Source organism: Zonotrichia albicollis, chromosome 34 (genome assembly GCF_047830755.1).
Source record: "Zonotrichia albicollis isolate bZonAlb1 chromosome 34, bZonAlb1.hap1, whole genome shotgun sequence".
Lineage (NCBI taxonomy): Eukaryota > Metazoa > Chordata > Aves > Passeriformes > Passerellidae > Zonotrichia > Zonotrichia albicollis.
Window position 1 is genome coordinate 708,507 of NC_133852.1, and position 26,121 is coordinate 734,627.

Below are 26,121 nucleotides of genomic sequence, written 5' to 3' on the forward strand. Positions count from 1 at the left end.
TGGGGTTCCTTAACTCACTGAGACCCCCCTGAAGACCCCAGGGCACCCCCAGAGTCCCCTCAGGGCTCCCGTTCAGGGATTGGGATCCCCACATTGAGATTCCCCCTAAAAATTTCTGAGATTCCCCTAAAAATCCTGAGATTGTCCCACTCCCAGAACTGGGGATCCCCCAGGACATCCCAGTGGGGTTTTGGGGTTCCCCAACACACTGAGACCCCCCTAAATTCTCTCCAGGACATCCCAGTGGGGTTTTGGGGTTCCTTAACACACTGAGACCCCCCTAAATTCCCTAAATCCTCTCCAGGACATCCCAGCAGGATTTTGGGGTTCCTTAAAAGACTGAGACCCCCCTAAATCCTCTCCAGGACATCCCAGTGGGGTTTTGGGGTTCATTGTCACACTGAGACCCCCCTAAATTCCCTAAATCCTCTCTAGGTGACCCCATTGGGGTTTTGGGGTTCTTTAATACACTGAGATCCCCCTAAAGCTCCTGAGACCCCAAACCCCAGCACTGAGGATTTCCCAGGATACCCCAAGCAGGATTTTGGGGTTCCCTAACACGCTGAGACCCCCCCTAAATTCACTGAGAACCCCCCCAAGAGAGCCCAGCAGGGTTCTGAGTTCCTTCATTTAGGGGTGGGGTCTTCTTAACACACTGAGACCCCCATAAATTCCCTCTGGGTCACCCCAGTGGGGTTTTGGGGTTCCCATCACTCTGACACCCCCCCTAAATCCCCTAAAGACCCTTCCAGGACACCCCAGGAAGGTTTAACTGACTGAGACCCCCCCCCTAAATTCACTGAGAACCCCTCCAGGACATCCCAGTGGAGTTTTGGGGTTCCCAGAACACTGAGACCCCCCCTAAATTCACTGAGACCCCCCCTAAATTCACTGAGACCCCCCCTAAATTCACTGAGAACCCCCCCAAGAGAGCCCAGCAGGGTTCTGAGTTCCTTAATTTAGGGGTGGGGTCTTCTTAACACACTGAGACCCCCATAAATTCCCTCTGGGTCACCCCAGTGGGGTTTTGGGGTTCTTTAACACACTGAGCCCCCCAAAATCTCCTGAGACCCCCCCAGCAGGGTTATGGGGTTCATTGACCCACTGAGACCCCCCTAAATTCACTGAGAACCCCTCCAGGACATCCCAGTGGGGTTTTGGGGTTCCTTAACTCACTGAGACCCCCCTGAAGACCCCAGGACACCCCCAGAGTCCCCTCAGGGCTCCCGTTCAGGGATTGGGATCCCCACATTGAGATTCCCCCTAAAAATTTCTGAGATTCCCCCTAAAAATTTCTGAACCGAGGATGCCCCAGGACATCCCATTGGGGTTTTGGGGTTCCTTAACTCACTGAGAACCCCCCCAAATCACCTGAGAACCCCTCCAGGACACCCCAGTGGGGTTTTGGGGTTCATTGACCAACTGAGACCCCCCTAAATTCACTGAGAGCCCCCCCAAAAGAGCCCAGCAGGGTTTTGAGTTCCTGAATTTAGGGGTGGGGTCTTCTTAACACACTGAGACCCCCATAAATTCCCTCTAGGTCACCCCAGTGGGGTTTTGGGGTTCTTTAACACACTGAGACCCCCCTAAATCCTCTCTAGGACATCCCAGCAGGATTTTGGGGTTCCTTAACTCACTGAGACCCCCCCTGAAGACCCCAGGGCACCCCCAGAGTCCCCTCAGGGCTCCGGTTCAGGGATTGGGATCCCTACATTGAGATTCCCCCTAAAAATTTCTGAGATTCCCCTAAAATTTCTGAGATTGTCCCACTCCCAGAACTGAGGATCCCCCAGGACACCCCAGTGGGGTTTTGGGGTTCATTGACACATTGAGACTCCCCCAAATCACTGAGAACCCCTCCAGGACACCCCAGTGGGGTTTTGGGGTTTCCCAACACACTGAGACCCCCCCCTAAATCCTCTCTAGGACACCCCAGTGGGGTTTTGGGGTTCCTTAACTCACTGAGACCCCCCCAAATCACCTGAGAACCCCTCCAGGACACCCCAGCAGGGTTTTGGGGTTCCCTAACACACTGAGACCCCCCTGAAGACCCCAGGGCACCCCCAGAGTCCCCTCAGGGCTCCCGTTCAGGGATTGGGATCCCCACATTGAGATTCCCCTAAAAATCCTGAGATTGTCCCACTCCCAGAACTGGGGATCCCCCAGGACACCCCACCAGGGTTTTGGGGTTCCCAGAACACTGAGACCCCCCTAAATTCACTGAGAGTCCCCACAGGACACCCCAGCAGGATTTTGGGGTTCCCAATACTCTGAGACCCCCCTAAATCCCCTAAAGCCCCTTCCAGGACACCCCAGGAGGGTTTAACTGACTGAGACCCCCCCTAAATTCACTGAGAACCTCCCCAAGAGAGCCCAGCAGGGTTCTGAGTTCCTTAATTTAGGGGTGGGGTCTTCTTAACACCCTGTCCCTGTCCTGTCCCTGTCCCATCCCTGTCCCTGTCCCCTCCCCAGACCTGGAGTCCGAGGACGATCCGTCCCCGTGCGCGTTCTCGGGCCACGGCCGCGCGTGCCTGCAGAACAACACCGAGTGCCGCGGCCGCTGGGAGGGGCCCAACGGCGGCATCACCAACTTCGACAACTTCTTCTTCGCCATGCTCACCGTGTTCCAGTGCATCACCATGGAGGGCTGGACCGATGTTCTGTATTGGGTGAGACCCCAAAAATTCTGATATAAATCACTGAGAACCCCAAAATCACTGAGCTCCCCAAAATCCGCACACACATCCCTGAGCTCACCGTGTTCCAGTGCATCACCATGGAGGGCTGGACCGACGTCCTTTACTGGGTGAGACCCCAAAAATTCCCATATAAATCAGTGAGAACCCCAAAATCTTCATAACCCCTCCTTGAGCTCACCGTGTTCCAGTGCATCACCATGGAGGGCTGGACTGATGTGCTCTATTGGGTGAGACCCCAAAAATTCCCATATAAATCATTGAGAACCCCAAAATTCCCCTATAAATCATTGAGAGCCCCAAAATTCTGATATAAATCACTGAGAACCCCAAAAATTCTGATATAAATCATTGAGAACCCCAAAATTCCCATATAAATCAGTGAGAGCCCAAAATTCCCATATAAATCATTGAGACCCCCAAAATCCTCATAACCCCTCCCTGAGACCCCCAAAAATTCTGATATAAATCAGTGAGAACCCCAAAATTCTGATATAAATCATTGAGAACCCCAAAATCCTCACACACATCCCTGAGCTCACCGTGTTCCAGTGCATCACCATGGAGGGCTGGACCGATGTCCTTTATTGGGTGAGACCCCAAAATCATCATAACCCCTCACTGAGACCCCCAAAAATTCTGATATAAATCATTGAGAACCCCAAAATTCCCATATAAATCAGTGAGAGCCCCAAAAATTCTGATATAAATCAGTGAGAACCCCAAAATCCTCATAAACCCTCCCTGAGCTCACCGTGTTCCAGTGCATCACCATGGAGGGCTGGACCGATGTCCTGTATTGGGTGAGACCCCAAAAAATCACTGAGACCCCCCCCAAAAATTCCCATATAAATCATTGAGAACCCCCAAATCCTCACACACATCCCTGAGCTCACCGTGTTCCAGTGCATCACCATGGAGGGCTGGACTGACGTCCTTTATTGGGTGAGACCCCCAAAATTCCCATATAAATCACTGAGACCCCAAAAATTCTGATATAAATCAGTGAGAGCCCCAAAATTCCCATATAAATCATTGAGAGACCCAAAAATTCCCATATAAATCACTGAGACCCCAAAAATTCTGATATAAATCACTGAGCCCCCTAAAATTAGTGAGACTCCCAAAATTCTCGAATAAATCACTGAGACCCCAAAAATCCTCACACAAATCATTGAGCTCCACCAAAATCCACACACAAATTATTGAGAACCCCCAAAATTCTCATATAAATCATTGAGACCCTCAAAATCCTCACACTCATCCCTGGTCCCCCAAAACCTTCATACAAATTTTTGATCCCCCCAAATTCTCATAAACCCTCCCTGAGCCCCCCAAAATTCTGATATAAATCATTGAGAACCCCAAAATTCCCATATAAATCACTGAGAGCCCCAAAATCCTCACACACATCCCTGAGCTCACCGTGTTCCAGTGCATCACCATGGAGGGATGGACCGATGTGCTCTATTGGGTGAGACCCCAAAAATCACTGAGACCCCCCCAAAATTCTGATACAAATCAGTGAGAGCCCCAAAATTCCCATATAAATCATTGAGACCCCTAAAATCCTCATAACCCTTCTCTGAGACCCCCAAAAATTCTGATATAAATCAGTGAGAACCCCAAAATTCCCATATAAATCATTGAACCCCCCAAAATCCCATCACCCGAGGATGGATTTGGGATTTTTGGGGTCCCCCTCACCCCTGCCCATGCCTTTGGGATTTTTGGGGTCCCCCTCACCCAAACAGAGATTTTTGGGGTCCCCCCATGACCCGAACATCCATTTGGGATTTTTGGGGTCCCCCTCACCCAGACAGGGATTTTTGGGGTCCCCTTCACCCAAACAGGGATTTTTGGGGTCCCCCCATGACCCGAGGATGGATTTGGGATTTTTGGGGTCCCCCTCACCTCTGCCCATGCATTTGGAATTTTTGGGGTCCCCCTCACCCAGACAGGGATTTTTGGGGTTCCCCCATGACCTGAGCCAGGATTTGGGATTTTTGGGGTCCCCCCCATCACCCGAGGATGGATTTGGGATTTTTGGGGTCCCCCCTCACCCAAACAGGGATTTTTGGGGTCCCCCTCACCCCTGACCATGTCTTTGGGATTTTTGGGGTCCCCTTCACCCAAACAGGGATTTTTGGAGTCCCCCCATGACCTGAACATGCATTTGGGATTTTTGGGGTCCCCCTCATGATCTGAGGATGGATTTGGGATTTTTGGGGTCCCCCTCACCCCCGAACATCTATTTGGGATTTTTGGGGTCCCCCTCACCCAGACAGGGATTTTTGGGGTTCCCCCATGACCTGAGCCAGGATTTGGGATTTTTGGGGTCCCCCTCACCCAAACAGGGATTTTTGGGGTTCCCCTTTACCTGAACATGCATTTGGGATTTTTGGGGTCCCCCCCATGACCCGAGGACAGATTTGGGATGTTTGGGGTCCCCCTTCACCTGAACAGGGATTTTTGGGGTCCCCCTCACCCCTGAACACCCATTTGGAATTTTTGGGGTCCCCCTCACCCAGACAGGGATTTTTGGGGTCCCCCCATGACCTGAACATGCCCTTGGGATTTTTGGGGTCCCCCTCACCCAAACATGGATTTTTGGGGTTTCCCTTTACCTGAACATGCATTTGGGATTTTTGGGGTCCCCCCAATGACCCGAGGACAGATTTGGGATTTTTGGGGTCCCCCTCACCCCTGCCCATGCCTTTGGGATTTTTGGGGTCCCCCTCATGACCCGAGGATGGATTTGAGATGTTTGGGGTCCCCTCACCCAAACAGGGATTTTTGGGGTCCCCCCATGACCCGAACATCCATTTGGGATTTTTGGGGTCCCCCTCACCCCTGCCCATGCCTTTGGGATTTTTGGGGTCCCCCTGACCCCACTTTCCCCCCTCCCCACAGATGCAGGACGCCATGGGCCACGAGCTGCCCTGGATTTACTTCGTCAGCCTCGTCATCTTCGGCTCCTTCTTCGTGCTCAACCTCGTCCTGGGCGTGCTCAGCGGGTCAGGGCCCAATTCGGGGTTTTTGGGATTTTTTTGGGATTTTTTGGGAATTTTTGGGATATTTTTTGGGGTTTTGGGGATTTTTTGGGGATTTTTTTGGAATTCTTTTTGAATTTTTGGGGTTTTTTTGGGGGATTTTTGGGAGTTTTTTGGGGAATTTTTGGGATTTGTTGGGATTTTTTTGGGGATTTTTTAGGGGGTCACACCGTGGCATTTTTGGGGATTTTTTTTAGGATTTTGGGGGGATTTTTTGGTGATCACACCTTGGTGTTTTTGGGATTTTTTGGGATTTTTCTGGGGATCACACGCTGGCATTTTTGGGATTTTTTGTGGAGGTTTTGGGGATTTTGGGGGATTTTATGGAATTTTTGGGGGATTTTTGGGGGACTTTGAGGGGGATTTTTTGGTGATCACACCTTGGCTTTTTTGGGATTTTTTGTGGGGATCACACCTTGGGATTTTTGGGAGGGGTCACACCTTGCTTTTTTTTGGATGTTTCGGGATTTTTGGGGATTTCTTGGGATTTTTTGAGGGGGGTCACACCTTGGGATTTTTGGGGGATTTTGGGGGATTTTTTTTATTTTTGGGGATTTTTTTGAATTTTTTTGCATTTTTTGGGATTTTGGGTGGGGCTCGCACCTTGGCATTTTTGTGATTTTTTGGGGGGGATTTTTTGAGGATTTTTTTGGGATTCTTTTGGGGAATTTTTAGGGGATTTAAAAAAAATTTTTTGGTATTTTTAGGGATTTTTTGGGGGTCACACCTGGGCATTTTTGGGGGGTCACAACATGGCATTTTTGGGATTTTTGGGGGATTTTTTGGGATTTTTGGGAGATTGTTGGGAGATTTTTTGGGATTTTTTTTTTTATTTTTGGGATTTTTGAGGGATTTTTTTGGGATCTTTCGGGGGGTCACACCATGGGATTTTTGGGATTTTTTGGAGATCACACTTCGGCATTTTGGGGATTTTTTTGGATATTCTGGGGTGTCACACCTGGGCATTTTTGGGGGTCCCACCTTGCCGTTTTGGGGGTCCCACCTGTCCCCGTCCCCAGGGAGTTCTCCAAGGAGCGCGAGAAGGCCAAAGCCCGCGGAGATTTCCAGAAGCTGCGCGAGAAGCAGCAGCTGGAGGAGGACCTGCGGGGTTACATGGACTGGATCACCCAGGCCGAGCTCGAGGGCGAGGAAGAGGAGGGAGAGCACGACAAGCACCGTCAGTGGCGCTTTGGGGGGCGGGTTTGGGGCTGAACCCCAAAATCCTGAGCGCCCCAAAATCCCCGTGGGTTTGGTTTCCCTCAGGTCTGACCGCGGAGGAGCTGATGGGGAAGAGGAAGCCGAGGCTGAAGTGGCTGCGGCACGCGAGTCACTCCACGGACACGCACGGTACCCCGGCACCCCAAAATGTGCAGATTGGGGGCACCCCAAAATGTGCAGATTGGGGGACCCCAAAATGTGCAGATTGGGGCACCCCAAGTTCCCTGAACCCAGAGATCCCAAATTCCCTGAACCCAGAAATCCCAAATTCACTGAATCTGGGCACCCCAAAATGTGCAGATTGGGGCACCCCAAAATACCCAGATTGGGGCACCCGAAAATACCCAGATTGGGGCACCCCAAAATGTGCAGATTGGGGCACCCCAAAATACCCAGATTGGGGCACCCGAAAATACCCAGATTGGGGTACCCCAAGTTCCCTGAACCCAGAAATCCCAAATTCCCTGAACCCAGAGATCCCAAATTCACTGAATCTGGGTACCCCAAATCCCCCAGATGGGGGTACCCCAAATTCCCTGAACCCAGAAATCCCAAATTCACTGAATTCAGACACCCCAAATCCCCCAGACTGGCGTACCCCAAATTCCCCAAATCCAGAAATCCCAAATTCCCTGAATCCAGAGATCCCAAATTCCCTGAATACAGATATCCCAAATCCCCCAGACTGGGGTTCCCCAAAACACCCAGATTGGGGCACCCCAAAGCACCCAGATTGGGGCACCCCAAATTCCCTGAACCCAGAAATCCCAAATTCCCTGAATCCAGACACCCCAAATTCCCCAGACTGGGGTTCCCCAAAATGCCCAGATTGGGGGACCCCAAGTTCCCTGAACCCAGAGATCCCAAATTCCCAGAACCCAGAAATCCCAAATTCACTGAATCTGGGTACCCCAAATCCCCAGATGGGGGTACCCCAAATTCCCCGAACCCAGAGATCCCAAATTCCCTGAACCCAGAGATCCCAAATTCGCTGAATGTGGGCACCCCAAATTCCCTGAATCCAGACACCCCAAAATACCCAGATGGGGGTACCCCAAATTCCCTGAATCCAGAAATCCCAAATTCCCTGAACCCAGAGATCCCAAATTCCCTGAACCCAGACACCCCAAAATACCCAGATTGGGGTACCCCATAATAACCAGATTGGGGTACCCCAAATTCACTGAATTTTGGGCACCCCAAATCCCCCAGATTGGGGCACCCCAAATTCCCTGAATCCAGAAATCCCAAATTCCCTGAACCCAGAAATCCAAAATCCCCTGAACCCAGACACCCCAAATCCCCCAGACTGGGGTTCCCCAAAACACCCAGATTGGGGTACCCCAAATTCCCTGAACCCAGAAATCCCAAATTCTCTGAATCCAGAGATCCCAAATTCCCTGAACCTGGGCTCCCCAAATTCTCTGAACCCAGAAATCCCAAATTCCCTGAACCTGGGCACCTCAATATACCCAGATTGGGGGACCCCAAAATACCCAGATTGGGGTACCCCAAGTTCCCTGAACCCAGAAATCCCAAATTCCCTGAACCCAGAAATCCCAAATTCACTCAATCTGGGCACCCCAAAGCACACAGATTGGGGCACCCCAAATGCCCTGAATCCAGAAATCCCACATTCTCTGAACCTGGGCACCCCAAATTATCTGAACCCAGACATCCCAAATTCCCTGAACCCAGAAATCCCAAATTCACTGAATCTGGGTACCCCAAATCCCCCAGATGGGGGTACCCCAAATTCCCTGAATCCAGAAATCCCAAAGTCCCTGAACCCAGAAATCCCAAATTCCCTGAACCCAGAGATCCCAAATTCCCTGAACCCAGAAATCCCAAATTCACTGAATCTGGGTACCCCAAATCCCCCAGATGAGGGTACCCCAAATTCCCTGAACCCACAAATACCACATTCTCTGAACCCAGAGATCCCAAATTCACTCAATCTGGGCACCCCAAAGCACACAGATTGGGGCACCCCAAATTCCCTGAATCCAGAAATCCCACATTCTCTGAACCTGGGCACCCCAAATTATCTGAACCCAGATATCCCAAATTCCCTGAACCCAGAAATCCCAAATTCCCTGAACACAGGCACCTCAAATCCCCCAGATCTGGGCACCCCAAAACACACAGATTGGGGTACCCCAAATTCACTGAACCCAGAAATCCCAAATTCCCTGAACCCAGAGATCCCAAATCCCCCAGACTGGGGTTCCCCAAAACACCCAGATTGGGGCACCCCAAATTCCCTGAACCCAGAAATCCCAAATTCTCTGAATCCAGAAATCCCAAATTCCCTGAATCCAGAGATCCCAAATTCCCTGAACCTGGGCACCCCAATATACCCAGATTGGGGGACCCCAAAATACCCAGATTGGGGTACCCCAAAATATCCAGATTGGGGGACCCCAAGTTCCCTGAACCCAGAAATCCCAAATTACCTGAACCTGGGTACCCCAAATTCACTGAATTTTGGGCACCCCAAAACACACAGATTGGGGTACCCCAAATTCCCTGAATCCAGAAATCCCACATTCTCTGAACCTGGGCACCCCAAATTCTCTGAACCCAGATATCCCAAATTCCCTGAATCCAGACACCCCAAATCCCCCAGACTGGGGTACCCCAAAACAGCCAGATATGGGCACCTCAAAACACCCAGATTGGGGCACCCCAAATTCCCTGAACCCAGAAATCCCAAATTACCTGAACCTGGGCACCCCAAATCCCCCAGACTGGAGTACCCCGAATTCACTGAATTTTGGGCACCCCAAATCCCCCAGATCGGGGCACCCCAAATCACCCGGACTGGGCACCCCAAATTCCCTGACCCCAGCCACCCCAACGCCCCCTGACGAGTTCCCCTGTCCCCCCAGTTTAACCAGTACCCCCCAGTTTAACCAGTACTCTCCAGTTTAACTAGTAACCCCCCCCAGTCCCCCCAGTTTAACCAGTACCCCTCCCAGTTTAACCAGTACCCTTCCCAGTTTAACCAGTACCCCCAGTTCTCCCAGTTTACCCAGTCCCCCCCAGTTTAACCAGTCCCCCATTCCCAGTTTACCCAGTCCCCCATTCCCAGTTTAACCAGTCCTTCCCAGTCCCTCCCAGTCCCCTCAGTTTACCCAGCCCCCCCATTCCCAGTCCCCCCAGTCCCTCCCAGTTTACCCAGTTGCCCATTCCCAGTCCTTCCCAGTCCCTCCCAGTATCTCCCAGTTTACCCAGTTCCCAGTCCTTCCCAGTCCCCCCAGTTTACCCAGTTCCCCGTTCCCAGTTCTCCCAGTCCCCCCAGTTTACCCAGTCCCCCGTTCCCAGTTCTCCCAGTTCTCCCAGTTTACCCAGTCCCCCATTCCCAGTTTACCCAGTTCTCCCAGTCCCTCCCAGTTTACCCAGTTGCCCGTTCCCTGTTCTCCCAGTCCCTCCCAGTGTCTCCCAGTTCCCCGTTCCCAGTTCTCCCAGTCCCTCCCAGTTTACCCAGTTCCCCGTTCCCAGTCCCTCCCAGTTCTCCCAGTCCCCCCAGTTTACCCAGTTCCCCGTTCCCAGTCCCCCCAGTTTACCCAGTCCCCGTTCCCAGCGAGCCTCCCGGGCAGTGAAACCACCTCAGTGAACACCGAGACCGTGGGCGAGGAGGAGGCGCCGCCGACGGCCTGCGAGCGCTGCCTGTGAGAGCCCCGGGACCCCGAGAGACCCCCGGGACACCTGGGACCCCTGAGAGACCCCCGGAACCCCTGAGAGACCCCCGGGACCCCTGAGAGACCCCCGAGGGACCCCCGGGACCCCCGAGAGGCCCCCTGGGACCCCCGGGACACCCCCGAGGGACCCCCGGGACCCCTGGGACACCCCCAGATTCCTGGGACCCCCGAGAGATCCCCAGATCCCTGGTACCCTCAAGACACCCCGGGACCCCTGAGAGATCCCCAAGAGACCCCCGGGACCCCCGAGACACCTGGGACCCCTGAGAGACCCCTGGGACCCCTGAGGGATCCCCAGGACACCCAAGAGACCCCCCGGACCCCTGACCCTGGCCCAGGGACACCCCACAGATCCCTGGGACCCCTCACAGACCCCCAGGACACCCGAGAGACCCCTGAGAGACCCCTGGGATCCCTGTGAGACCCCCGGGACCCCCGAGAGACCCCCGAGGGACCTCCGGGACCCCCGAGGGACCCCCGAGGGACCCCCGAGAGACACCTGGGACCCCCGAGAGACCCCCGGGACCCCTGAGGGATCCCCAGGACACCCCACAGACCCCTGGGACCCCTGAGAGACCCCCAGGAGACCTGAGAGACCCCCAAGAGACCCCTGGGACACCCCCAGACCCATGGGACCCCTCACAGACCCCCGACCCAGGGACCCCCAAGAGACCCCCGGGACCCCTGAGAGACCCCCGGGACCCCCGAGAGACCCCTGAGAGATCCCCAGGACCCCCGAGGGAGCCCCAAGAGACCCCTACAGACCCCCAGGACCCCCGGGACCCCCGAGAAACCCCACAGATGACCGAGACCCCCGAGATCCCCAACTCAGGGACCCCTGGGACACCCGAGAGACCCCTGAGAGACACCCGGGACCCCCGAGAGACCCCCAAGAGAGCCCAGGGACCCCCAACCCAGGGACACCCCCACAGACCCCAGGGACTCCCGGGACACCCCCAGACCCCCGAGAGACCCCCGAGAGACCCCCAGGACCCCTGAGAGACCCCCAGATTCCTGGGACCCCCGAGAGATCCCCGGATCCCTGGGACCCTCAAGACACCCCGGGACCCCTGAGAGATCCCCAGGGCACCCGAGACCCCCGAGAGACACCTGGGACCCCCGGGAACCCCAAGAAACCCCACAGACGACCGAGACCCCCGAGATCCCCAACTCAGGGACCCCTGGGACACCCGAGAGACCCCTGAGAGACACCCGGGACCACCGAGAGACCCCCAAGAGAGCCCAGGGACCCCCAACCCAGGGACACCCCCACAGACCCCTGGGATACCCCACAGACCCCCGGGACCCCCGAGAGACCCCCCAGAGCCCTGGGACCCCCGAGAGACCCCGGAGACACCTGAGAGACCCCCAGGACACCCCCCAGATCCCTGTGACACCTCCCAGACCAACAGGATCCCCGACAGACCCCCCCCACAGACCAATGGGACCCCCGGGACACCCGGGACAACCCCCGGGACCCCTGACCCTGTCCACCGACCCAGGGACCCCCCGGGATCCCCGAGAGGACCCCCGGATTCCTGGGACCCCTGAGAGATCCCCAGGGCACCCAAGAGACCCCTGGGACCCCCGACCCTGGCCCAGGGACACCCCACAGACCCCTGGGACCCCTCACAGACCCCCAGGACACCCGAGAGACCCCCGACCCAGGGACAGCCCACAGACCCCCCCAGGACCCCTGACCCAGGGACCCCCGGCACCCCCGAGCCCAGGGACACCGGACAGACCCCCCAGGACCCCCCAGAGACCCCCAAGAGACCCCTGGGACCCCCAGGACACCCCCAAACCCCCGAGAGACCCCCTGGATCCCTGAGACCCCCACAGACCCCCAGGACCCCCGGGATACCCCCAGAGAGATCCCTGGGAATCACCCAGATCCCCGGGACCCCCGAGAGACCCCCGGGACCCCCGACCCCACCCCCTGACCCAGGGACAGACCCCCGAGAGAGCCCCAGGAGACCCCTGGGACCCCCCACAGAGCCCTGGGACCCCCCGGGACCCCTGACCCAGAGACCCCCAGGAGACCCCCAAGAGACCCTCAGGACCCCCCCAAATTCCCTCCAGGACCCCAAAACCGACCCCAGCACCCCAATAAAGCCCCCTGAGACCCCAAAATCGACCCCCAAAGCAGCCTCAAAGCCCCCTGAGACCCCTCCAGAGCCCCAGGGACCCCCCAATTCCACCCAGGACCCCCAAAAATGATCCTCAAACCCCCTGAGACCCCTCCAGAGCCTCAAGGACCCCCCAAATTTCCCTCCAGGACCCCAAAAATGACCCTCAAACCCTTCTGAGACCCCTCCAGAGCCCCAGGGACCCCCCAAATTCCATCCAGGACCCCCAAAAATGACCCTCAAACCCTTCTGAGACCCCTCCAGAGCCCCAGGGACCCCCCAAATTCCCTCCAGGACCCCCAAAAATGACCCTCAAAACCCCCTGAGACCCCTCTAGAACCCCAAGGGTCCCCCAAATTCCCTCCAGGACCCCAAAACCGACCCCAGCACCCCAATAAAGCCAATAAAATCCCCCCATGGCTGAGGACTCCCCAAAAATCCCCAAATTTTGGGGTAATTTTGAGGTAATTTGGGGTAATTTGGGGGTAATTTTGAGGTAATTTGGGGTAATTTGGGGGTAATTTTGAGGTAATGTTGGGGTAATTTTGGGGTAATTTCGGGGTAATTTCTGCTTTTTTTTTCGCTCCCCAGGGGCAAAATTACCAAGACAAAATTCTGGTGAGTGGAGACAAAAATGGGGGGGAATGGGGAATAAATTTAGGGGGAACCCTAAAAACCTCCTAACCCACCCCAAAATGGGTTTAAAGGAAAGGATTTTATGGGGAAACGGAAATATGGGAAAGGTTTTTATGAAATATGGGTTGGATATTAGGAAAAGGATTTTATGAAAAAATTGGTTTGTGGGAAAGGTTTTTTACCCAAATATGAATTTAAGAGAATTTATCGCTGTCCCTCGTGTGTCCCCCTTGTGTCCCCCGTGTGTCCTCCCCGTGTCCCCCGTGTCCCTCGCTGTCCCCCGTATGTCCCCCGCATCCCCCTTTGTCCCTTTGTCCCCCGTGTCCCCCTTTGTCCCTCTTGTCCCCTCCGTGTCCCCTTGTCCCCCCGTGTCCCTGTGTCCCTCGGTGTCCCCTGTGTCCTCCTTGTCCCCCCCGTGTCCCCCCCGTGTCCCTTGGTGTCCCTGTGTCCCCCTTTGTCCCCCATGTCCCCCTTGTGTCCCCTCCGTGTCCCTGTGTCCCTGTGTGTCCCCCGTGTCCCCCGTGTTCCCGTGTCCCTGTGTCCCCTTTGTCCCCCTTGTGTCTCCCTTGTGTCCCCCTTTGTCCCTCGTGTCCCCTCCGTGTCCCCTTGTTCCCCCGTGTCCCCGTGTCCCCCCCGTGTCCCTTGGTGTCCCCGTGTCCCCTTTGTCCCCCTTGTGTCCCCCCATGTCCCCCTTGTGTCTCCTTTGTGTCCCCCGTGTCCCTCGCTGTCCCCCGGGTCCCCTACGTGTTCCCCGTGTCCCCTGTGTCTCCCCCGTGTCCCCCCCGTGTCCCCCTTGTGTTCCCCGTGTCCCCACCGTGTCCCTGTGTCCCCCGTGTCCCCCTTGTGTCTCCCCCGTGTCCCTGTGTCCCCTTTGTCCCCCGTGTCCCCCCCGTGTCCCCCTTGTGTCCCCCGTGTGTCCCCCCTGTCCCCCTTGTGTCTCCCTTGTGTCCCCCTTTGTCCCTCGTGTCCCCCCCGTGTGTCCCCACCGTGTCCCCTTTGTCCCCCGTGTCCCCTCCCCGTGTCCCCCTTGTGTCCCCCGTGTCCCTGTGTCCCTGTGTCCCCTTTGTCCCCCATGTCCCCCTTGTGTCCCCTCCGTGTCCCTGTGTCCCCTGTGTCCCCCCCGTGTCCCCCTTGTGTCCCCCTTTGTCCCCCGCGTCCCCACCGTGTCCCCCTTGTGTCCCCCTTTGTCCCCGGTGTCCCCGTGTCCCTGTGTCCCCTTTGTCCCCCTTGTGTCTCCCTTGTGTCCCCCTTTGTCCCCCGTGTCCCCTCCCCGTGTCCCCTTTGTCCCCCGCGTCCCCACCGTGTCCCCCTTTGTGCCCTCTGTGTCCCCCTTTGTGCCCTCCGTGTCCCCCGTGTGTCCTCTCCGTGTCTCTCGCTGTCCCCCTTGTGTCCCCCATGTCCCCTGTGTCCCCTGTGTCCCCCCCGTGTCCCCCCCGTGTGTCCCCCGTGTGTCCTGCCCGTGTCCCCCGTGTCCCCCGTGTCCCCCGTGTCCCTCGCTGTCCCCCTTGTGTCCCCCGTGTCCCCCCCGTGTCCCCTCCCCGTGTCCCCTTTGTCCCCCGCGTCCCCCCCGTGTCCCCTCCGTGTTCCCCGTGTCCCCTGTGTCCCCCCCGTGTGTCCCCCTTGTGTCCCCCTTTGTCCCCGTGTCCCCCGTGTGTCCCCCGTGTGTCCCCCCCGTGTCCTCTCCCCGTGTCCCCCTTTGTCCCTCGCTGTCCCCCCGTGTCCCCCCCGTGTCCCTTGGTGTCTCCGTGTCCCCGTGTCCCCCTTCGTCCCCTGTGTCCCCACCGTGTCCCTGTGTGTCCCCCGTGTCCCCCTTGTGTCTCCCTTGTGTCCCCCTTTGTCTCTCGCTCTCCCCCCGTGTCTCTGGGTCCCCCGTGTCCCTCGCTGTCCCCCTTGTGTTCCCCGTGTCCCCCCCGTGTCCCTGTGTCCCCCGTGTCCCCCTTGTCTCCCCTGTGTCCCCCCCGTGTCCCCCCCCGTGTCCCCTCCCCGTGTCCCCTTTGTCCCCCGCGTCCCCACCGTGTCCCCCTTTGTGCCCTCCGTGTCCCCCGTGTGTCCCCCCCGTGTCTCTCGCTGTCCCCCTTGTGTCCCCCGTGTCCCCCTTTGTCCCCCGTGTCCCCCTTTGTCCCCCGTGTCCCTCGCTGTCCCCCGTGTCCCCCCTGTGTCTCCCCCGTCTGTCCCCCGTGTGTCCCCCCCGTGTCCCCCTTTGTCCCCAAACCCTATCGCTGTCCCCCATGTCCCCCCCGTGTCCCCTCCGTGTTCCCCGTGTCCCCTGTGTCCCCCCCGTGTGTCCCCCTTGTGTCCCCCTTTGTCCCCCGTGTCCCCCTTGTGTCCCCCCCGTGTCCCCGCCCCCCGCGCTGTCCCCGCAGCCGCCGCCTGCGCCGCCTGAACCGGCTGTGGCGGCGCCGCTGCCGCGCCGCGGTGAAATCCGTGTCCTTCTACTGGACCGTGCTGCTGCTCGTGTTCCTCAACACGCTCACCATCGCCTCCGAGCACCACGGGCAGCCGCCCTGGCTCACCGAGACGCAGGGTGGGCACCCCGAAATCCCCCGGGGCCCCCCAAAATCCTCCAATACCCCCAACACCCCCCTGTAGCCCCAACACCCTCCAGGACCCCCCAAATCTGCTGGTACCCCCCAAGACCCCCCAGTGCCCTCCAAACTACACCCCCCTGACATCCCCCGGTACCCCCGTCACCCCCAAACCTCGGGGGTCCCATCCCACTCCCGGTATTTCTTCCGGCGGGTGTCCTGGCTGTGTCCCCCGCTGTCCCCCGTCGCCCCCAGATCTCGGGGGTCCCATCCCACCCTCCTGGGGGTGAACCCCGTGTGTCCCCAGAGCCCGGGGGTCCCATCCCACCCTCCTGGGGGGTGACCCTACTGTGCCCCCCGGTGTCCCCATCACTCCCAGAGCTCGGGGGTCCCATCCCACCCTCCTGGGGGTGTCCCCTGAGTGTGTCCCCAGAGCTCGGGGGTCCCATCCCACCCTCCTGGGGGTGACCCGGCTCTGTCCCCCACTGCTCCTCATCACCCCCAGAGCTCGGGGGTCCCATCCCACCCTCCTGGGGGTGAACCCCGTGTGTCCCCAGAGCCCGGGGGTCCCATCCCACTCTCCTGGGGGGTGACCCGGCTGTGTCCCCTGGTGTCCCCATCATCCCCAAACCTCGGGGGTCCCATCCCACCTTCCCAAGATGTGACCCGGCTCTGTCCCCCACTGCTCCTCATCATCCCCAGAGCTCGGGGGTCCCATCTCACCCTCCCTGGGGGTGTCCCCTGAGTGTGTCCCCAGAGCCCGGGGGTCCCACCCCACTCTCCTGGGGGCTGACCCGGCTGTGCCCCCCGGTGTCCCCATCACTCCCAGAGCTCAGGGGTCCTACCCCACTCCCAGAGGTTGACCCGGCTGTGTCCCCAGAGCTCGGGGGTCCCATCCCACCCTCCTGGGGGGTGACCCGGCTGTGTCCCCCGGTGTCCCCATCACCCCCAGAGCTCGGGGGTCCCACCCCACTCTCGGAGGTTGACCCGGCTGTGTCCCCAGATCTCGGGGGTCCCATCCCTCCCTCCCTTGGTGTGACTCAGCTGTGTCCCCCAGTGTCCCCCGTCACCCCCAGAGCTCGGGGGTCCCATCCCACCCTCCTGGGGGTGACCCCCGTGTGTCCCCAGAGCCCGAGTGTCCCATCCCACCCTCCCTTGGTGTGACCCGGCTGTGTCCCCCGGTGTCCCCCGTCACCCCCAGAGCCCAGGGGTCCCATCCCACCCTTCCTTGGTGTGACCCAGCTGTGTCCCCCACTGCTCCTCATCATCCCCAGAGCTCGGGGGTCCCATCCCACCCTCCCTTGGTGTGACCCAGCTGTGTCCCCCGGTGTCCCCATCACTCCCAGAGTTCGGGGGTCCCACCCCACTCCGGGAGGTTGACCCGGCTGTGTCCCCAGAGCTCGGGGGTCCCATCCCACCCTCCCTGGGGGTGACCCGGCTGTGTCCCCCGCTGTCCCCCCCCCAGCCTACGCCAACAAGGCGCTGCTGTCGCTCTTCGCGGCCGAGATGGTGCTGAAGCTCTACGCGCTGGGCCCCTCGTGTTACTTCGCGAGCTTCTTCAACCGCTTCGATTGCTTCGTGGTGTGCGGGGGCGTGCTGGAGACGGCGCTGGTGGAGCGCGGCGCCATGGAGCCGCTCGGCATCTCCGTGCTGCGCTGCGTGCGCCTGCTGCGCGTCTTCAAGGTCACCCGGTGAGGGGATGGTGAGGGGAGAGCGTGGGGACAGGGTGGGGACAGAGTGTGGACAGCGCAGGGACAGAGTGGGGACAGGGTAGGGATAGAGCAGGGATAGGGTGGGGATGGAGCGGGGACAGTGCGGGGACAGAGTGGGGATAGTGTGGGGACAGACAGTGGGACACACCGACAGTGGGACACACTGACACTGGGACACACCGACACCGGGACACCCTGACACTGGGACATACCAACAGTGGGACACACCGACACCAGGACATACTGACACGGAGACAGCGTGGGGACACGTAGTGGGACACACCGACACCGGGACAGTGCAGGGCCACGCAGTGGGACACACCAACACCAGGACACCCTGACACTGGGACACACCGACACCGGGACACACCGACACCGAGACAGACTGACACAGAGACAGCACGGGGACACGTAGTGGGACACACCGACACCGGGACACCCTGACACTGGGACATACCAACAGTGGGACACACTGACACCGGGACACACTGACACGGAGACAGCGTGGGGACACGTAGTGGGACACACCGACACCGGGACAGTGCAGGGCCACGCAGTGCGACACACCAACACCAGGACACCCTGACACTGGGACATACCGACAGTGGGACACACTGACACGGAGACAGCATGGGGACACGTAGTGGGACACACCGACACCGGGACAGCACGGGGACATGCAGTGGGACAAACCGATAGTGGGACACACCGACACTGGGATACCTCGGTGCCACAGCAGTGGGACACACGGACAGTGGGACACACTGACACCGGGACAGCCCAACACCGGGATGGTGCAGGGACACCCTGACAGTGGGACACACCGACACTGGGACACCCTGACAGTGGGACATACCAACACTGGGACACACTGACACCAGGACACACTGACACTGGGATACCATAATGTCACAGCACCAGGACACACCAACAGTGGGACATACCGACAGTGGGACACCCCAACACTGGGACACATGGACAGTGGGACACCCCAACACTGGGAGAGCACAGGGACAGCGCAGGGACACGCACTGGGACACACCGATAGTGGGACACCCCGACACTGGGACACACGGACAGTGGGACATACGGACAGTGGGACACCCCAGTGCCCCAACACTGGGATGCCCCAATAGTGTGGGGCCACGCAGTGGGACACACCAACACTGGGACACACCGACACTGGGACACACTGACAGTGGGACACACCGACAGTGGGACACACTGACACTGGGACACACCGACACCAGGACACCCTGACACTGGGACACACCAACAGTGGGACACACCGACAGTGGGACACCCTGACACTGGGACACACTGACACTGGGACACACTGACACGGAGACAGCATGGGACAGACAGACAGCATGGGACAGACAGACTGGGACACGCAGTGGGACACACCGACACCGGGACGGTGCGGGGACAGCATGAAGACACACGGACAGTGGGACACACTGACACCAGGACACACCAACAGTGGGAGACACCGGCACTGGGACAGCACGGGGACAGCACGGGGACACACAGCAGGACACACCGACACCGGGACAGCGTGGGGACAGTGCAGGGACACGCAGTGGGACACACTGACAGTGGGACACACGGACAGTGGGACACACCAACACATCGACAGTGGGACACACTGACAGTGGGACACACTGACAGTGGGACACACCAACACCAGGACACACTGACACCAGGACACCCTGACACTGGGACACACTGTGACACACCAACACCAGGACGCACCAACACCAGGACACCCTGACACTGGGACACCCTGACAGTGGGACACCCTGACAGTGGGACGGACACACTGACACTGAACAGCCTGACACCAGGACAGTGTGGCGACAGTGCAGGGACACACTGACACTGGGACAGCGCAGAGACACGCAGTGTGTTGGCTCTGTACTGTCCATCCAGCCCTTCCCAGTGCTCCCAGTGCTCCCAGTCCATCCCAGTCCGTCCCAGTAACCCCAGTATCCCACAGGCACTGGGCATCCCTGAGCAATCTAGTCAGTTCCCTGCTGAACTCCATGAAATCCATTCATCCCTTCCCAGTGTCCCCAGTCCATCCCAGTCCATCCCAGTCCATCCCAGTTCCCCCAGTGCTCCCAGTACTCCCTGTGCCCCAGTCCCTCCCAGTGCCCCCAGTTCATCCCAGTGCCCCCAGTTCATCCCAGTGCTCTCTGTCCATCCCAGTCCATCCCAGTTCCCCCAGTGCTCCCAGTACTCCCAGTGCCCCCAGTCCCTCCCAGTGCCCCCAGTCCATCCCAGTCCATCCCAGTCTGTCCCAGTAACCCCAGTATCCCGCAGGCACTGGGCATCCCTGAGCAATCTAGTCGGGTCCCTGCTGAACTCCATGAAATCCATTCATCCCTTCCCAGTGCCCCCAGTCCATGCCAGTGCTCCCAGTCCATCCCAGTCCCTCCCAGTCCATCCCAGTCCATCCCACTCCATCCCAGTCCATCCCACTCCATCCCAGTCCATCCCAGTTCCCCCAGTGCTCCCAGTACTCCCTGTGCCCCAGTCAATTCCAGTGCTCCCAGTCCATCCCAGTCCATCCCAGTGCTCCCAGTAACCCCAGTATCCCGCAGGCCCTGGGCGTCCCTGAGCAATCTGGTGGGTTCCCTACTGAACTCCATGAAATCCATTCATCCCTTCCCAGTGCTCCCAGTCCATCCCAGTCCATCCCAGTGTCCCCAGTGCTCCCAGTCCATCCCACTGCTCCCAGTCCATCCCAGTCCATCCCAGTGTCCCCAGTCCATCCCAGTCCATCCCAGTCCATCCCAGTCCATCCCAGTTCCCCCAGTGCTCCCAGTACTCCCTGTGCCCCAGTCCCTCCCAGTGCCCCCAGTCCATCCCAGTGCTCCCAGTCCATCCCAGTCCATCCCAGTCCGTCCCAGTAACCCCAGTATCCCGCAGGCACTGGGCATCCCTGAGCAATCTGGTCGGGTCCCTGCTGAACTCCATGAAATCCATTCATCCCTTCCCAGTGTCCCCAGTCCCTCCCAGTGCTCCCAGTCCATCCCTGTGCTCCCAGTTCATCCCAGTGCTCCCTGTCCATCTCAGTCCATCCCAGTTCCCCCAGTGCTCCCAGTACTCCCAGTCAATTCCAGTGCCCCCAGTCCCTCCCAGTGCTCCCAGTCCATCCCAGTCCCTCCCAGTCCATCCCAGTCCATCCCAGTGCTCCCAGTTCATCCCAGTGCCCCCAGTTCATCCCAGTGCTCCCTGTCCATCTCAGTCCATCTCAGTCCATCCCAGTCCATCCCAGTGCTCCCAGTAACCCCAGTATCCCACAGGCACTGGGCGTCCCTGAGCAATCTGGTGGGTTCCCTGCTGAACTCCATGAAATCCATTCATCCCTTCCCAGTGTCCCCAGTCCATCCCAGCCCATCCCAGTCCATCCCAGTCCATCCCAGTCCATCCCAGTGCTCCCAGTCCATCCCAGTGCTCCCAGTCCATCCCAGTGTCCCCAGTCCATCCCAGTCCATCCCACTCCATCCCAGTCCATCCCAGTTCCCCCAGTGCTCCCAGTACTCCCTGTGCCCCAGTGCCCCCAGTCCATCCCAGTGCTCCCAGTCCATCCCAGTCCGTCCCAGTAACCCCAGTATCCCGCAGGCACTGGGCGTCCCTGAGCAATCTGGTGGGTTCCCTGCTGAACTCCATGAAATCCATTCATCCCTTCCCAGTGCCCCCAGTCCATCCCAGTCCATCCCAGTGCTCCCAGTAACCCCAGTATCCCGCAGGCACTGGGCGTCCCTGAGCAATCTGGTGGGCTCCCTGCTGAACTCCATGAAATCCATTCATCCCTTCCCAGTGCCCCCAGTCCCTCCCAGTGCTCCCAGTCCATCCCAGTCCATCCCAGTGCTCCCAGTCCATCCCAGTGCCCCCAGTTCATCCCAGTGCTCCCTGTCCATCTCAGTCCATCCCAGTTGCCCCAGTGCTCCCAGTACTCCCTGTGCCCCAGTCCCTCCCAGTGCCCCCAGTCCCTCCCAGTGCTCCCAGTCCATCCCAGTGCTCCCAGTAACCCCAGTATCCCGCAGGCACTGGGCGTCCCTGAGCAATCTGGTGGGTTCCCTGCTGAACTCCATGAAATCCATTCATCCCTTCCCAGTGTCCCCAGTCCATCCCAGTCCCTCCCAGTCCATCCCAGTGCTCCCAGTCCATCCCAGTGCTCCCAGTAACCCCAGTATCCCGCAGGCACTGGGCGTCCCTGAGCAATCTGGTCGGGTCCCTGCTGAACTCCATGAAATCCATCGCCTCGCTGCTGCTGCTGCTCTTCCTCTTCATCATCATCTTCGCCCTGCTGGGCATGCAGCTCTTCGGGGGCCGCTTCAGCTTCGACGAGACGCAGACCAAGCGCAGCACCTTCGACACCTTCCCGCAGGCGCTGCTCACCGTGTTCCAGGTACCCCGAAAACGGGGGGACCCCAAAACTTGGGAGGACATTTTGGGTACCCCAAAACTTGGGGGGAACCTTTTGGGATATCACAAAACCTCAGGGAGACCCCAAAACCTCAGGGAGACCCCACAGACCAAGCGCAGCACCTTCAACACCTTCCCACAGGCGCTGCTCACCGTGTTCCAGGTACCCCAAAAACGGGGGGACCCCAAAACCTCAGGAGAACCTTTTGGGATACCCCAAAACCTGGGAGAGACCCTAAAGCATGGGGGGACCCCAAAACCTCAGGAGAACCTTTTGGGATACCCCAAAACCTGGGAGAGACCCCAAAACCTGGGGGAGACCCCAAAACCTGGGAGAGACCCCAAAACATGGGGGGACCCCAAAACCTCAGGAGAACCTTTTGGGTACCCCAAAACCTGAGGGAGACCCCAAAACATGGGGGGACCCCAAAACCTCAGGAGAACCTTTTGGGATACCCCAAAACCTGGGGGAGACCCCAAAACCTGGGGGGAACCTTTTGGGGTATCCCAAAATCTGCGGGGAACCTCCCAGGCCCTGCTCACCGTCTTCCAGGTACCCCAAAACCTCAGGGGGACCCCAAAACCCGGGGGAACATTTTGGGTACCCCAAAACTTGGGGGGAACCTTTTGGGGTATCACAAAACCTCAGGGAGACCCCAAAACCTCAGGGAGACCCCACAGACCAAGCGCAGCACCTTCAACACCTTCCCACAGGCGCTGCTCACCGTGTTCCAGGTACCCCGAAAACGGGGGGACCCCAAAAGCTCAGGAGAACCTTTTGGGATACCCCAAAACCTGGGGGAGACCCCAAAACATGGGGGGACCTCAAAACTTCAGGAGAACCTTTTGGGTACCCCAAAACCTGGGAGAGACCCCAAAACATGGGGGGACCCCAAAACCTCAGGAGAACATTTTGGGTACCCCAAAACCTGGGGGAGACCCCAAAACCTGGGGGGAACCTTTTGGGGCATCCCAAAATCCGGGGGGAACCCCCCAGGCCCTGCTCACCGTCTTCCAGGTACCCCAAAAACGGGGGGACCCCAAAACTTGGGAGAACATTTTGGGTACCCCAAAACTTGGGGGGAACCTTTTGGGATATCACAAAACCTCAGGGAGACCCCAAAACCTCAGGGAGACCCCAAAACCTCAGGGAGACCCCACAGACCAAGCGCAGCACCTTCGACACCTTCCCGCAGGCGCTGCTCACCATCTTCCAGGTACCCCAAAACATCAGGGGGACCCCAAAACCCGGGGGAACATTTTGGGATACCCCAAAACCTGGGGGAGACCCCAAAACCTGGGAGAGACCCCAAAACATGGGGGGACCCCAAAACCTCAGGAGAACCTTTTGGGATACCCCAAAACCTGGGGGAGACCCCAAAACATGGGGGGACCCCAAAACCTCAGGAGAACCTATTGGGATACCCCAAAACCTGGGGGAGACCCCAAAACCTGGGGGAGACCCCAAATCCTGGGGGGAACCTTTTGGGGTATCCCAAAATCCACGGGGAACCCCCCAGGCCCTGCTCACCGTCTTCCAGGTACCCCAAAACCTCAGGGGGACCCCAAAACCTCAGGAGAACCTTTTGGGATACCCCAAAACCTGGGGGAGACCCCAAAACATGGGGGGACCCCAAACCCTCAGGAGAACCTTTTGGGATACCCCAAAACCTGGGGGAGACCCCAAAACCTGGGGGGAACCTTTTGGCATATCCCAAAATCCGCGGGGAACCCCCCAGGCGCTGCTCACCGTCTTCCAGGTACCCCAAAAACGGGGGAGACCCCAAAACATGGGGAGACCCCAAAACCTCAGGAGAACCTTTTGGGTACCCCAAAACCTGGGAGAGACCCCAAAACATGGGGGGGACCCCAAAACCTCAGGAGAACCTTTTGGGATACCCCAAAACCTGGGGGAGACCCCAAAACCTGGGGGAGACCCCAAAACCTGGGGGGAACCTTTTGGGGTATCCCAAAATCTGCGGGGAACCTCCCAGGTGCTGCTCACCGTCTTCCAGGTACCCCAAAAACGGGGGGACCCCAAAACTTGGGAGAACATTTTGGGATACCCCAAAACTTGGGAGAGACCCTAAAACATGGGGGGACCCCAAAACCTCAGGAGAACCTTTTGGGATACCCCAAAACCTGGGGGAGACCCCAAAACCTCAGGAGAACCTTTTGGGGTACCCCAAAACCTGGGGGATACCCCAAAACATGGGGGGACCCCAAAACCTCAGGAGAACCTTTTGGGATACCCCAAAACCTGGGGGAGACCCCAAAACATGGGGGGACCCCAAAACCTCAGGAGAACCTTTTGGGATACCCCAAAACCTGGGGGAGACCCCAAAACATGGGGGGACCCCAAAACCTCAGGAGAACCTTTTGGGATACCCCAAAACCTGGGGGAGACCCCAAAACCTGGGGGGAACCTTTTGGGGTATCCCAAAATCCGGGGGGAACCCCCCAGGCGCTGCTCACCGTCTTCCAGGTACCCCAAAACCTCAGGGGGACCCCAAAACTTGGGAGGACATTTTGGGTACCCCAAAACTTGGGGGGAACCTTTTGGGATATCACAAAACCTCAGGGAGACCCCAAAACCTCAGGGAGACCCCAAAACCTCAGGGAGACCCCACAGACCAAGCGCAGCACCTTCGACACCTTCCCACAGGCGCTGCTCACCATGTTCCAGGTACCCCAAAACATCAGGGGGACCCCAAAACCTGGGGAATCTTTAGGGGAATTTAGGGGAACCCCAAAACCTCAGGGAGACGCCCACAGGCCCTGCTCACCGTGTTCCAGGTACCCCAAAAACGAGGGAGACCCCAAAACCTGGGGGAGACATTTGGGGTATCCCAAAATCCGGGGGGACCCCCAGGTGCTGCTCACCGTGTTCCAGATATCCCAAAAACTGGGAGGTACCCCAAAACCTCAGGGAGACCCCAAAACCTCAGGGAGACCCCAAAACCTTCAGGGTGTCCCTGAAATCCCAGAGAACCTCAAAATGCTGAGGGGACCCCAAAGCCATGAGGACATCCCAAAACCTGGGGGGAACCTTTTGGGGAACCCCAAAATCTGGGGGGGACCTGGGATGGCACTGAGGTTTTGGGGTGCAGATCCTGATGGGTGAGGACTGGAACGCAGTGATGTACAATGGCACTGAGGTTTTGGGGTGTCCCTGAGGTTTTTGGGGTGCAGATCCTGATGGGTGAGGATGGAACGCGGTGATGTACAATGGCACTGAGGTTTTGGGGTGCCGCTGAGGTTTTTGGGGGTTTTTGGGGTGCAGATCCTGATGGGTGAGGACTGGAACGCGGTGATGTACAATGGCACTGAGGTTTTGGGGTGCCGCTGAGGTTTTGGGGCACTTCGGTTTTGAGGTGCCCCCGTTTTAGGGGTGTTACTGACAGGTCTCAGTGAGGTTTTGGGGTGCCACTGAGGAGTGTCACTGAAGTTTTGGGGTGTTCCTGAGGTTTTTGGGGGTTTTGGGGTGCAGATCCTGATGGGTGAGGACTGGAATGCGGTGATGTACGATGGCACTGAGGTTTTGGGGTGCCACTGAAGTTTTGGGGTGCCCTTGGTTTTTGGGGTATCCCGGTTTTTGGGGTGTCCCGGTTTTGGTGTGGTGCTGATGTTTTGGGGTGTCCCCATTTTTGGGGTGCCCCGGTTTTGGGGTGCAGATCCTGACGGGTGAGGACTGGAACACCGTGATGTACGAGGGCACTGAGGTTTTGGGGTGTCACTGAAGTTTTGGGGTATTCCTGAGGTTTTTGGGGGTTTTGGGGTGCAGATCCTGACGGGTGAGGACTGGAACGCCGTGATGTACGAGGGCACTGAGGTTTTGGGGTGACACTGAGGTTTTGGGGTATCCCAGTTTTTGGGGTGTCCCAGTTTTTGGGGTGGTGCTGATGTTTTGGGGTGTTCCTGAGGTTTTTGGGGGTTTTTGGGGTGCAGATCCTGATGGTTGAGGACTGGAACGCGGTGATGTACAATGGCACTGAGGTTTTGGGGTGTCCC

The 26,121-nt window shown here is 58.3% G+C and overlaps 1 protein-coding gene across 1 annotated transcript in view; it reads left to right on the forward strand.

Moving 5' to 3' along the window:
• The window catches only part of CACNA1F (calcium voltage-gated channel subunit alpha1 F), an 88,873-nt gene that overhangs the window by 27,383 nt on the left and 35,369 nt on the right, over window positions 1-26,121 (forward strand). The window contains exons 7-15 of the mRNA XM_074531036.1: window positions 2,473-2,669; window positions 5,610-5,713; window positions 6,769-6,926; window positions 7,013-7,096; window positions 10,554-10,641; window positions 13,392-13,418; window positions 15,800-15,960; window positions 17,427-17,652; window positions 21,886-22,093. Coding sequence (XP_074387137.1) covers window positions 2,473-2,669; window positions 5,610-5,713; window positions 6,769-6,926; window positions 7,013-7,096; window positions 10,554-10,641; window positions 13,392-13,418; window positions 15,800-15,960; window positions 17,427-17,652; window positions 21,886-22,093 — 1,253 coding nt within the window. The remainder of the gene's footprint in view (window positions 1-2,472; window positions 2,670-5,609; window positions 5,714-6,768; window positions 6,927-7,012; window positions 7,097-10,553; window positions 10,642-13,391; window positions 13,419-15,799; window positions 15,961-17,426; window positions 17,653-21,885; window positions 22,094-26,121) is intronic.